At 46.1% G+C, this 14693-nt stretch overlaps 1 protein-coding gene across 3 annotated transcripts in view; it reads right to left on the minus strand.

Annotated features, from left to right (window-relative positions):
• Positions 1–14693, minus strand: part of Ddc (dopa decarboxylase) — an 80356-nt gene that overhangs the window by 49836 nt on the left and 15827 nt on the right. For all 3 annotated transcript variants that reach the window (XM_005359217.2, XM_026784953.1, XM_026784954.1), the window contains exons 4-6: positions 12044–12163; positions 4062–4196; positions 2653–2796 (exon numbers count right to left, since the gene is read on the minus strand). In XM_005359217.2, the coding sequence (XP_005359274.1) occupies positions 2653–2796; positions 4062–4196; positions 12044–12163 (399 nt within the window). The remainder of the gene's footprint in view (positions 1–2652; positions 2797–4061; positions 4197–12043; positions 12164–14693) is intronic.

Below are 14693 nucleotides of genomic sequence, written 5' to 3' on the forward strand. Positions count from 1 at the left end.
TGAGCCACCATGTGGTTGCTGGGAATTGAACTCAGGACCTCTGGAAGAGCAGCCAGTGCTCTTAACCTCTGAGCCATCTCTCCAGCCTTCATGGGGGTTTTGTCTATTTAATCTTTGCCAAAATCAGGTGGTTGTAGGTGTCATCTTACCTAGAAATTTGATCTTTATTTTATACCCTGCAAAAAGATCAATTCTCAATGCACCAAAGACCTCAACACTGTACTGAAAACATCTAAAGGGGACAATAAGAAGCATAGTTCAGGATATAGACTCAGAGACATAGACTTCTCAGGGATCCTGACTGTATAGAAAATGAGGCCAACAACTGACAAGCTGTAGAGCATGAAATTAAAAAGATTCTATGCTGCAACGGACATCGAGAAAAGGAGCAGCATAGAGAATATGGAGAAAATCTTTGCCAGCTATGCATCTGACCGAGGATCAGTGCCTAGGATGTATAAGGGGCTAATAAACCGAAACAACCCAATTAAAAGCGGGCTAAACACGGGAGAGAGTTCTCAAATAAAGAAATACACACGGCTAAGAAATATCCTAAGCCATCAGGGAAATGCAAATTAAAACTGTTTTGGTGTTTCACCTTACCCGGTCCCAATGGCCTAAATAAATAAATGACAAAAGATACTTCCGAGGCAGTGAGAAAAGGGGAACCCGACTCAACTGTTAGTGGGGATACAAACTGGCGCCGTTGGGACATGGTAATCAGTATGGCGTTTCTCAGAAAGCGAGAAGTAGAACTGCCTCGCGACCCAGCTACTTCATTCCAGGACATCCGCCCACAGGGCTCTACATCAGGCACAACTGCTCCTCCGTTTCCATCGCCCACCGCCTTCCTCATGATGGCTAGCAAATGGGATGGGCCGCCTCTCAGTTCACCAAAGGCTAACAAAGATGCGGTTTTTACACACGGCAGAGTTTCGTTCCACTTTAAGGAAAAACGAAATTTGCAAGCGTGTGGATGGAGTCAGGTAACCCAGACCCAGAAAGATTACAGCCACATTTTCTCTCCCGTGTTTGGATACTAGCAGCCATCTTCAGATTTGTGTGTTTACCTTGGAGCCCTTAGAGAAGCCAGGGTAGTAGGAAGGGCCTGCTGTGGGGGACGAGGGAGAAATAAAGAGCTTAAGGCTAAGAGGATAGCAGAACACAGGTGGTGTGAGGTGGACAGGAGCCTAATGAGACAGGGGGATTACATGGGGAGAGAGACGGGGATGTGGTGTGAAGCACAGGCTTGGGGACGCATCACTTCACATGGAGGGTGTTTTAAAAATCCACATGGAAGGCAGCCTATTTTATACGCTTACTAAAAATCACAATAATAGGGTTTGGATGTAGGCACCCTACACGAGGAGTTAAGGCGACTCCAAGAAACCCTGGGTTCCTTCCCCGGCACTGGAAACTAAAAGGAAAAAGGGGTTTCTGAATAACCTCCTGAAACCCAGATGCACACTAGAATTGCTATTAAATATGACCTATGCCTGGTTCTACCAACAGACGCGCTTCCAAAATGATCCTGGAGCCTGCATTCCTGAAGCTCCCCTGGTAACACTCTGTAGCCAGACAATATCCATAGAGCCAAAGCCATGACACTCCAATGGCTTCAAACATGACATATTAGTCCCAGGCAGAGCATAGTGCTGTGGCTACGTCAAAAACACAACAATTCTCAAACTCCAGGTGCAACCCCCACTAGAATGCATATCTAGGCACAGAAGAGCCAGCCTGCCATTTGACTAGGTATTGATATTTTACATCGGAAGCGTAATTCCCCGTTTGCTCACAAGCCTCCCACAAAGGAACCTTCTTAGTATCAGCTGAGAGCAACAAACCCAGGCAATAAAGCCTCAAGTGGTTATTTTTTAAATGTAATCGTATTAATTTTATTCTTTAACAATTTCATGAATGTATATAACACATTCTGGTTACTTCCAAGCCCCCATTCCCTCCAATCTCCTTTCTCCCTCTGACATTTCCCCTTAGAAGTCTCTTCCTTACTTTCAACATTGTTTGACTTTGTCATGTGGCCCACTGATTTTGACCGTGGTTGACTGTGTGACTGTAAGCTTTAGGGCATCCTTTGGAGTGTGAGGAGTTGTAGGTAGCTACCTGTAGGTAGCCGTGTATCTTAGTTACTTTCTGTTGCTGTGATCGAGCACCATGACCAGAAGACTTGATTTGAGCTCACTGTTGCAAAAGGTTAGAGTCCAAAATGTCGGTTTGATGGCATGCAACAGGCATAGCGGCAGGGGCAGGAAGGCAAGAATTCACAGCTTGAGCCTCAAGCAAGAGGCAGAGATGAACTGGAAATGGTGTAAGGCTTTTTTTTTTTCCTCACAGCTCACTCCTAGTGAAAGGCTGCACCAACTAAACTCCATGTCACCAAATGGGGACCAAGTGTTCAAATGCCTGGCCCAAGAGGGGTCATTTGTCATTCAAATCACTGCAACAAGTGAAGACAATGACTACCTCTTCCCAGAACACAGGCGCGCATGTACACACACACACACACACACACATACACACACGCACACACGCACACACGCACTCACGCATGCCTTGAACTCTACCCTAGACCCACACAAAACCCAGAGGATCCCATCCCACAGTGCCATATCCAACAAGCATTGAACTTACAAAGAATGGAATCAGGCCAGCAGCTTTGTCTTGCTCCAGGGCCTCTCGAAGGGCAGAAGCTCTCATGGAAAAGTTGCCATCCGAAGGGATTGCTTTTAACTTTACTCCACCAATTAACCCAGCTCTTTCTACAGAGGAGTGTGCCTGCAAGGAAAATAAGTAGAGCTGAGTCTGAGGGTGTGTTCCCATGGCTCTTGAGCGTGCAGAGCACCTGACCCGGGCTCTTGATGCCCATGAAGGTGGCAGAGTTGGTTTCTTCTCCTCCTCCTTTATGAAGTCAACTATTTTCTGTACTGGTTTCCATCCTAGAGACTTGCTTTTCAATCTAATGAATCAAATACTCCCAAGAGTGAAGTGTTGGCTCTCTATTGACTAAGTTTTAAATTCTTTTGTGTGATTTTAAATATATGTAGATTTAAATATGTAGCAATATGCACATCAAAGGTGACAGGGCTGTATGATGAATGTGCAGGGCACCGGTGGCACACGTCTTTAATCCCAGCACTTAGGAGGCAGAGACAGGCAGATCTCTAAGTCTGAGTCCAGCCTGAACTACAGAGTGAGTTCCAGGACAGTCAGGGCTACACAGAGAAACTCTGCCTTGAAAAAGGAAACAAACAACAATATAAAAAAAACAAACCCCAACAACTAGCAAGGTTAAAATGAAGAAAAATGGGTTGGAGAGATGGCTCAGAGGTTAAGAACACTGACTGCTCTTCCAGAGGTCCTGAGTTTAGTTCCCAGCAACCATACAATGGCTCACAACCATCTGTTATGAAATCTGGTGCCTTCTTCTGACCTTCAGGCATACATGGAAGCAGAATGTTGTATACCTAATACATAAATAAAAGCTAAAATTAAATAAAATGAAGGAAAAGGAACAATATAAAATAGTTAATCAAAAAGTCAAGAAAATAAAATAAGTGAGCTAAAACTACTACATTTCTGTCTGTAGGATTTTATGAGCATGATAATGAACTCCAAGTCAGTCCTCTCAAGCCACAAGTTGGACTGAGTGGTCACAGCAAGCACGGTGCTTTTATCCCTTTTGCTAATAGAAAAAAAAATAGGCTTTGAGAATGTACATGATTTACAAAGCTGGGATTTGGCATCAGGTTGGAGCCTCACTTCCAATTTTTCCACAGCGGAGCTTTAAAGGCAGGCCACAGGGGCACAGTGCAATTCCACACTGCAGAGATGGTACGCAGCCAGTTGTGCGGGCTCGCCACATGTGTACTTTATTTCTGACTGGATCTATCAAGCTCCCACGATAGAATAAGAAGTTTCACCCCTCCTGATCCCCGGGGAACTGCTCTTGGATTTGACATGATGCTAACTGTTCCTTGGATTCAGCCCCGGGGTCGGGGGGTAAGGGAGTGTTGGGCCAATGCCCACCCCAGCACACTCACCTGATCAGACGTGTAAGCGACCAGTTTTTCCATGATAGCAGCTTGTGTCAACTCTGGGGAGGCTGCCTGCAGCTGGCGGGTCACTTTGGTTCGAGCAGCCAGTAGGGCCACCAAGGTGGCTTCGCTGGCACTCCCCTGAATCCAAGAGAGAAAGGTCAAATGAAATTGGAAACTCTGCACAAGAACCTCTGTCTAAACTGTTGGAAGACATATTATTGTGTCCATAGTTTCCTTTAAAATCTGAGCCAGAAATTGCAAAATTCACTCGTTTTTGCATCTCACATCTGCAGGGGCTGGTTTAGCTCTTGTAATTAGTTTGACATTGCTTTATCCATATTATGTCCCAGCGAGCTAACATTCTGATCCTGTAGCATATACAAGACTCTGCAGGTGTTCTCTCATGGGCTCTTTAGGCCTGGTCTGGGACACACTGTCTCCACTTCCATCAGAGGAAGAGACTGATCCAGGGCACCCTGCCCAATCCCTGCTCTGTGTTCCTATGCATGTGGACGGAACAATTTGTATTTGCTTATAACATAGGAATGCATTTTCCTTGACACACGGAGGTGGACTTGGACAGTTTCTCCCAATCCTTCATGGAACAGGCTGGGTTGTGCTCTCTCACTTCCTGCACTCGACATATTGAGGCCCTAGGCCTCAGCATCTCAGAATGTACTGTATTTAGAGAAATAAGATCTTTAAAGCCAGCCATGGTCTACACGACATGATGTACACACATGTAGTCTTAACACTAACAAGCCTGAAGTCCGAGGATAACTGTGAGTTCAAGGCTAACTTGGGTTCCAGCTAAAGCTACAGTATGAGATTGTCTCAAAAATACCCGGAAGAAAAGAAGGCTGAAAGCAAGGAAGATAAGAGGAAGGAAGGAAGGAGAGGGAGGGACAGAGGGGACCTTTAAAGTAATAATTGAATTTTTGGGGTAGGCCCTAATCTAATCCAACTGCTGTTCTGAGAATAAAAAACTAGCCAGCAGACATGATGTACACAGGGGTAAGGCTACAAGAAGACAGAAGTGAGAAGCTAGTTAACAAAATACTCAAAACTGAACTTCCGGAAAACAATCCTGTTGTCACTCTGGTCTCGGCCTTCAGCTTCCAGGACTCGGGGGCAATGGATGTGTTGTTTCAGCCATCTTTGCTCTGTGCTTTGTTGTGGCAGGCCTAGTGAGCCACTGCACGAAATCTCAACCCACCTAGCTCAGCAAAGTAAAAAGGAATTGTACGCAATTCCTCTTTCGAGCCTGAGAGTGATCGAGAGAAATAGTCAGTGCCCATTGTGTTAACCCGTTTAAGTTGTAAGATAATCCTCTTTTTAAAGTTTTCCATCTTTGGGTGGGTTTCTGTAACATTCCCTGGACCTGCAGCACGAGTTAGGGATGGCTAAAAGCGTAGCTCCATTCGGTCTTTCCTGGTACCTCCTAGCATTTGTGCTCAGCTTCCTCGGTAGACAAATCCTGGGGGGGAAACCCATCATATTTTTTGCTGATTCTGAAAGTTTATAAGAGCATGGAATTTTCCAGATAAATGTACAGCACAGTGGATTGTGCAGAAATGAGATTTTTTTCTTATTAATACTTTTTTCTCCTTCATCAATCATGATCTCCCACTTTGATCTCCCAGCCACTGTTTTTACGTTCTCTTCTGAATCAACTCCTGTTCCCTGAGGAATGGGGTAGGTTTTCCAGCTAGATACGTGTGTTCCTATTTCTGCAGCAGTAATGCATGAGTTCAAATAAACAGATAGACCATGGTCTTCACTCAGCATCTGAGGGACTCACACATCCCCTTCAGGCTGTACTTTCACAAGTGGTTGTTTTGCACAGTCTCGGACCATGTCAAAGAGGCCTGGCTGACCAGACTGGCAGCTATTTCAGGAAATTCAAGCTTCTGAAGGCAGAAGCAGCATCTCCCCCTTCTCCTGTGCATCCCAGTCCTGCTTATCTCTGTCCCTCTGGCCACATTTTGTTTTTCAAAGAAAGTGGGTAGAACCCTTCTGAGAAGTGGATGGGGGTGGGAAGCAGGGGAGGTGAGGGGGCAGGAAGTAAGGGGAACTGGGGTTGGTATGGAAAATGAAAAGCAAATCTCTCTATATATATTTTAAAATTTATTTATCTTATGTGCATTAATGTTTTGCTATGGGGGTGTTGGGGAAGGAGGAGGAACTGGGGTTGGTATGGAAAATGAAAAGTAAATCTCTCTATATATATTTTAAAATTTATTTATCTTACGTGCATTAGTGTTTTGCTATGGGGCTGTCAGGTCCCCTGGAGCTGGAATTACAGGTAGTAGCGAGCTCCATGTGGGTGCTGGGAATTGAACCCTGGTCCTCTGGAAGAGTAGTCAGTGCTCTTAACCACTGAGCTATCTCTCCAGTCCCGAAAAGTAAATATTTTTAATAAAAAAATTTTTTTAAAGAAGGTAAAAAAGAAAAACCTGGAAGTAGTGGCACACGCCTTTAATGTCAGCACTAAGGAAGCAGAGGCAAGCAGATCTCTGTGTGTTCAAGGGCAGACTGGTCTACATAGTGAGTTCCAGAACAGCCAGAGCTACATTGTGAGACCCTGTCTGAGGGGGGGAGAGGGGGGGGATATAAAAAAAATTCCATCCTCTCTTCAGAGCCCTGGACTTCTTTTGTAATGAATGATTCTGAGTGGCCATGCCACACCAAGGCAAGCCAAGCTCACTATGAGTTCAGTGGGCACTGTCCACATTCTGAGAGAAAATTCTTTATTTTGTCAACAAAAAAATGATTTAAGAAACAGCAACGAAGTCCAGTGGAAAAAAATAATCTCTGAATTATTGAGATTATCTTGAGCACTGAACCTCAACGTGCCATTACAGATCGGTTTCGGGCACACTTGAACATCAAGGTGAGTGGCTCTGTCTCTTTCTGCAAGTGGGGATTTGCTGAGGGAAGAAAGAGAGAGCAATTGTTCTTTGTTAAGAAAGTAGTGGCTGACCATTGCTCTTCGTGGCGGAGAAGTGGGGAACTGAACAGACCTGAGCTGCATCCAGCTAAAGCCCATACACTCGCTGCCTCCTTTACCTGGAACCACTTTCCCCTGCGTCTTTGTGTGGCTCACTGATGCCTTTGCTTCAGGCAGACAAAGGTTGCCATGGCGAGCCTGCTCTGAGGTGGGAGGGACCTTTTGGGAGAGTGGATGCTCAAGGCTGCTGATGGCCTGAGCCGAAAGGTCTTTTCATCTTCTAGGTTTTACAAATGTCACCTCACACAGGGTAAGAAATTGGCAGCTTTTCTTCCACGAGAGCTTTCAAACCCAATTAAGAGACCCATTTTGCAGGTCTCATTTGTCCGGCCTCACAATGATGGTGTGCCTTGGGCTCAGACACCCACTGCTGCGCCAATGCTAAGCTGTGATTACAGCTCTGAGGGGATCGATAAGGCAGGCTGCCTCGCGGGTTGTCACTGGGCTCCTGCTCTTTAAGGCTACACAAATTACAGACAATCAACCTCGCGAGCTGAAAAGGGCCAGCTCCCAGCAGCAAGCACAAGGAAGTCTGCTTTTCCCCCCTCCCCAACTCAAACTAAGTGGGTTGAACTCACAAGGGCTTTGTTGAAGCCTGGTCTGAGAGATGCCAGAATTAGTCCTAACCTAAGGCTGGAACTTCCACCAATGAGATTGTCTTTAAAGATGGTTTAACCCACGGTAACGTTCAAACCTCCACACAATGTCATAAGCAAAGAGCCTGGGCAAGTTGGCAGTAGCACTCCGAATCACCTTTTACACACTGTCTTTGATTAGTTTCTGCCTCTGTTTTTTTTTTTTTTTTTTCGCTATGAAAACTATGGTTGATAATGCAATGAATCCTTATAAGTATTTTGAGGATAAAAATTGATTATATAAAGCACAATAAATAGACTAAACACAGGTTTGTTGTGGTCATTCAATATACTTAGCTACTTGTAAAATCCTTTGAGAAGTACCAAACTAGAAGATCCATCTTTGGATACCAAAGTCTCAAAAAATTAAATTGTCTTCCCCATATGACAAGTGACCCCGAAATGCTTTCTTCTGTGGTTATGTTCTGGTCTTGGTGAATGACAGATGTGTCGCATGAAGGAAGCTGATGGTCTTGGAAGACAGTTGCCCCTTATCCTAAAGACTGTCCTCCGAAATCTCACAAGACTGAAGAGTGCAATGTGACATGAATATCTTAGGTAGTATTTACATAAATTGTGACACATCATAAAAAATTGTACAGTAATATTATTCTCAAAAAATATTTGGTCAAGAAGGGGACCAGAATGAGAGGGATAAGAGGGATAGGTGTTGGAGAAAGGGGGTGGATAAAAATAAAGTATACTACCACGTATATGGAAATGCCATAATGAAGCCCATTGCTTCATTTTCTAACTTAAAATGCAAATTAAGATAAAGTTTTAGAAAGTTTTAGCCGGATGGTGGTAGCAGCACACACCTTTAATCCCAGCACTAGGGAAGCAGAGGCAGATGGAGGAGAGTCAGATGGATCTCCGTGAGTTTGAGGCCTGTCTGGTCTACAGAGAGAGAATTCCAGAACAATCAGGGCTACACATAGAAATTCTGTCTTGAAAACCAAAATAAAGGGAAAGAAATATCTTGGTTTTAAATGTCGGAGGGCCTGTGAGATGGCTAGGCTGCCCTACAAGCCTGGTGACCCACATGAAGGTGGAAGGAAAAACTGACTTCACAACGTTGTCCTCTGACCTTCCCATGAGAGTCATGGCATGAGTATCCACACACACCCAACATGCACACACACAATGGTAGTAATAATAATAAAAATAGTAATTAATAATGATAAACTAAATATTTAAACGGTGAAGATATAACAAAATAAAACACTGTGCAGAAAATGTGTATGTATCGTATCATCTCAATTTATATAACTCACAAATATAAAGACACTGGATAAGACCAAGAGAGAATTATACTCTAAAATTGTTGCTGCATTTTCCCATTTCTCCAGCGAGTGCCCATTATCCATAAATACAGAGGGCACAATAATTTTTAAAAGTGAAAAAGTGTAATCAAAACTGACATTGAAGATAGTAAATTGGCAATGTGGAAAATTACAGAGATACACAGAAAACCATGAGCAATTATTGAAAATATAGAGGAGAAAATGGCCAAAAAAAGGGAGGGGGAACTATTTAAAGAGAGAGGGAGCGAGAGATTATGGAAAAGGTAGAAAAGGTACTGAGTCTGGAAATTTAAGCTCCTGAGAAGCGTGGAGGTGGCCCACTCACTAACAGGGCAGAGAGACTGGCCCAGGTAGACAGAAAGCTCGGTCATGAGGAGGCCTTACCAAATGCTAAGCTCTCAAGCCGAGTGTGGAGCTACAGGGAGAGCTTGCTCTGGGGTCAGGCCGACTGTGAAGAATGACATACTTGCCCAGAAATAAATCAGCCAGAATTCCAGGCCCTGCCTCTGCAGACAGCTCTGCTGGCCTCGGCAGCCCTGACCGGCTGTCTCTTCTCTGGACACTCTGACTTGATTGTCCTTGTCAAGGACAGCAAGTGTATCTATCCCTGGAAAACCAGGATTTCAGCATGGGAGCCTGGTGAAGTCGCCGGGGTTTCACCTAGTGAAAATGGCTCTGATTGCATTTCGGGGACTTGTGTGGTAGCCCCTTCTCAAGCGGCCGCAAAACCTGTACAAGGCCAAGGAGATCTGGCTGCGCGGCACAACCTCTGAAAAGAAGAAAACGGTCCTCAGAAATGATAGTGGGACTTCTCTAGAACATTCCTGTCGCCATTTTTAGTCTGGCCCACAGTCTTCGTTTGTGTTTCTGTTACAGGACGGCATATATGAACATTTAGTAGAATGCTTTTAGATAGGGTCTCACGTTGGACCAAGCTGGTGTGAACTCCCTGAGGGTGACGAGGAACTCCAGATTCTCCTACCTGAACCCCTCAGCTGTTGGTATTGCCTGCAGTCCCAGCCCACCCAACTCCAGTACTTCATTCCCTACTTGCAGGGACTCAGTTATGGCCAAGTAACCTAATCAAGGAATGGAAAGTGGTTTGAGCCGCTGTGGTACTGCTGGCTTGCCCACAGATCTCTGCCCCGAAAGAAGGAGAATTTACATTTCCCAGCCCACTCCCCTTCTCCCCCCTCCCCCACCCCACCCCGCCCCCGAGCCCTGCTGAGTTTGACTCTCTCCTGGCTGGCCGGCCCGCAAAGTCTAGGAACCCTTTCAGGGCTCTTCTGCAGACAGCGTGCAACACAACACAGACCGCATCTCCCACCACCAAGATACCAGGCCCCTTTCCCAGGCAGTGAGCTTGTTTACCTTTCAAGGGGAAAAGGGACTCTGCTGATGTGATTAACATTAAGAACCCTGACTTGGAAAGATTATCTTGGATTATCGGAGTGGACCCAATCCTATCACACGGGTCCTTAAAAGTGGAGACCCGGCTTCACATCTGCAGTCAGAACAGGACAGGGGAAGAAAGGTCAGTGAGATGGAACACAGCTGCTTCTGGAGATGGAGATAGGAGTCACAGGCCAAGGAATTCCGGTGGGCTTTAGAGAACTTGAGGAGGTGGGGAAATGGATTTTCCCCTTGGGCTTCTAAGATGACAATCTCGATTTTAGCTCATTAAAACCTAAGTCAGACTTACAGAGCCATAGGAAAATAAATGTGCTTGAAGCCACTAAGCTATGCGTAGCATCCTTAAGGAAAAGGTCATATGTTGGAAGGTTAAAACGCGGGGTCTTATTGAAGAGTCTCAGGACTAGAAATCGAGGGCCTTGCTTTCTATTTAGTTTGGACACACTAGACATGTGATCTTCCACAAAGACATTCTCCTGTCGGCCCCAGGGTTCTCACCCATAAAATACGTGGAGCCATCACTGCTTGACCTTATACTGGGAGCTTCAGAGAAAACAATATATACATCTAAATCCTTCTCTCTAAACTTAAGAATCCTTTCTCAGCATTACAACCATGAACTTGACATGAGAAAAATACATAAGGGGCAGTGATGAGTTAATGTAGCTCATTGTGTTACTCTACATGTTTTTTTTTTTTTTTAAAAAAAAAAAAAGCTCACATTTGCTGGGGCATGGTGGTACATTCTTTTAATACCGGCCCTTGGGAGACAGAGCAGGTGGATCAAGACCAGCCTGCTCTACATAGTGAGATCCAGGCCAGGGCTACACAGTCAGACCCTGTTTCAAAAAGGGTGGTAGTGGGAAAGAGGGAGAGCATAAATTCCAATCATTCACTCTGAAGATCCTGGCGGAATGGAAAATTCACCACGGCTGTCATTTGCATCTGTTGTGCGCCCTCATGTAAGCCTTACAGTTGTTTGCGTGAATATGGAGAATGAATTAAATGTATGCATAAACATAGCTAAGAGACTTAGGTAAGCTGCTGGCTCGCAGACAAACGGCACATACAGCCAAGTAGCACATACAGACGGGGAAGCATGGCTACAGCTGTCACTCGTGGTAAAGACAGGATCCGATGGTGACAGCAAGATTTTAGGTTCTGTAATACACAGACATAAGGTCTATAATCTCCCCGATAGAATGGGGGGTGGGGGGAGGTAAGGTATCAGTTGTCCGGTGCCTCTTTTTCCTCAGTCGTAAAATAGAGCACCTAATTCACAGTGCTACAAGGAGTCAGTGTGTCTGGAGAGTGCTTAGGCGTGGTGGCCGGCCATGGATAGCCCAACAAAAATATTCGCTGCCTATGTGGTAGTCACTGATTTATCTACCAGAAGGGCCTGTGGAGATAAGTGCTCGCCCACAGCTTGTGGAAAGCCACACCAGGATCTAAATCCAGATTCCCATCAAGTCCTTGCAGACCAGGGTGTCCCAGCTTTCCTGTTCTCTGGAAAGCTAAGGGCACAGCCAGCAGCAGCAGGGGCACTGGTTTCTGTTTGCAGCTGAGGTCCTTTGTGGCGCCCACAAGCCCAGAAGGCCGACTTCCCCACTTTCCCCGTCTTACCTGGATCACTCCTCCCCCTTCACCAGCTCTTCCAGCCAAAAAGGCCTCTGGCAACTCCAGCATCTTCCCCAGCCAATCCATCATCACTGTCTCCAGCTCTGTGCACGCTGGGCTTGCAGCCTGCGGTGGGGGTGGGGGAAAGTGAGGCCCTACGCCGCCACGGGGCAGCTGGCCTCTGCACAAAACGGTGACACGGGAGAGCATTGTTTCTTTGGTAACTTTTACTTGATCAGTTTGACAAAAATTTCACTTTTGTTTTTGTCCCCCCAAATTTACTCTTGGTAGGGGGAATTAATCCCTTGGTCGCCGGTTTTTTTTTTTTTTTCTTTTGAGCACGTCTTCCCACATTCCTTTGTTGAAACCTGAGCCCTCTCCAAGTGTATTGAGAGGTGGGGGATGTTACGGGTCAACCAGCCTGCGTGGCTCCTTGGTCATGAACTGGTGGAAAACGGGGAAAACGGGTCATCTCAGGAGTGGACTAGATGGAAAAGAGGATGTTCACCCAAATTCTTGTCTGTTTCATGGAAGCCTGCCGCTGGCTGCAATCACACGGCAGGCTTCGCTGCCAGATGCCAGTAGCATGTTCTTCACACCCTCAAGTAGACTTCTAATGTTTATAAAGGATTCGGTCTACGGTATTTTGTTCTCCCTCAGCAAATGGATTGAGACAATGCTGTGTTCTCATTTCCCAGAGATCTGAAGGAGCCTTGGGGGTTAGCTCTGCCAAGAGGCCTGGAAGCAGGGCCTGGGCCTGGCAGCACTGAGCGAACTTTACAAGGAGGAGATTTCTCTGCTCTTCCTCAACTCCTTCCAGATATGACACAGGGAGCCATGGTGGGTAGCTCTCTCCGGGCCCCTTCTGACTTACCTCACTATCCCCATGCCCTCTCCATGACAGAAGGTCTCAGGGCGATAAGCTGAGAACAGTTCTTGGCTACATCAACCTCCCCATCTCCACCACACACACAGCCATGATTCTTTAAGAACCAACGCTGAAGCAAGCAAGGTCCCAGATACTAAGGAATTTGGGGTCAACTCTGACTGAATCCCAGATTAAAATCTCCCAAACTCAGATGGACCTCAAGTGCCTGAACTCAGTCTCAGACTTAGCTTCTTTCATCCAGATTGGCGCAAGGAGACTAGCACCCTCGTGAACCTCACTCCACCATGCCTGCCTGCTGTGCACTGTGAGCTTGACCTATAATAGAATCCAGCAAGGTCTATTTGTAGACCTTCCCCTATGGCTACGAGTGAATTGTAGCATGCAGGATTGAACCAAGGAAACAGGCATCGGCTACTTTCATGTGCTAGGTAACACCAGACAAGTTACTTGTCTTATGTAGTCTTTTAATTCCTCTGTGACTTGGTGTCTGGCCTCTGGCCTCTCATTGCACACAGGAGGTGATGCTGTACTCTTAGGTCCAGGCAAAGATGAAATGAGTCTCCACTTTCATTTGGGTCTGTACCTAAGGAGCACAACGTGGTGACCAGAGTTGTGGCACAATTCTGGCATTATGACACATGGATGACTAAAAGAATTGAGGACTTTCTCGCTGCTGGTCAGATGGTCATCCCCATGCTGGTGGGGTTCTACTGCAGCCAGGATAATCTGAACTCCAGGCATTTCCCTTTATGAACCACAGCTATTAAATAATACAACTTCTGAGACAGGGAGGCAGGCATTTCCTTGTTCAAAGCATACGAGACCACTCTGGAGGGGCAGATAAATCAGAGGTTGTTGCTGGGTCTCTAGACAGACATGCAAAAGCAGCAGAACCATCAGTGAAACCTGCCACTACAGCATCTAATTTCAAGCAAAGGGTACCCTCAGCCTAGGCCAGGCCTGTCCGTAGGAGAAGGAGGCACCAGTTGCCTGACAGAAGAGTGATGATGAGAGGGAGGCCTTCGTAACTCTTCCCATAAGCCGAGACTCCCACTTGCTCCACTCCTAGGAGCCCAGCTTGAAGGAAAGCAGGTGCCATGTGGTGAAGCAGCCGGCTCAGCTGGACTCTGCTGGCTGCTGAGAACCATGAGTTGCCCTTCCTTCCTACATCCCAAATCCTCAGTCAACACTAGTCAATATGAGTGGGCTCCGATGCACACATCAGGGGGGCACTCTACAACTAGAGAGTCAAAGATAGTTCTAGGCTTTGGGGAACTCTTCATAGTGTGAGGAGCCCCAGAACCTAAGAGTCAATGGCATCTGCTTTGAATCTCTCCAGAAGCACACAGCTGGGACACAGAGAGCTAGAAGACCTAGGCCGGATACCTTCAGCGTAGGGAACTTTCTAAGTCTTTGCTCCATGTAGGGCGAGACCTCACACAGGGAGGGCTGAAGGGCCTGCAGGCAGCCCTAAGCCTATTTCCAGACACTTTTGCTCTGCCTGCTTGCCCATCAGATAGGCTGGGCAGTAGCCTGGTGGGGGGGCAGATGGAATGAAACAGAGGTGGTAGCATTCTCAGACTTCAGCATGCATAGAAATCTGCTGGTCTTAGGGGAATGAAGATCCAGCTTTGGGCTGCAGAAACCTTGGATCAAAATCAAGTGCTTATTAAAAAAAAACCCAAAACAGCCCTGTGCGGAATCTCTTCTCTTCTCTTCTCTTCTCTTCTCTTCTCTTCTCTTCTCTTCTCTTCTCTTCTCTTCTCT

This window comes from Microtus ochrogaster, linkage group LG1 (assembly GCF_000317375.1).
Source record: "Microtus ochrogaster isolate Prairie Vole_2 linkage group LG1, MicOch1.0, whole genome shotgun sequence".
Classification (NCBI taxonomy): Eukaryota; Metazoa; Chordata; class Mammalia; order Rodentia; family Cricetidae; genus Microtus; species Microtus ochrogaster.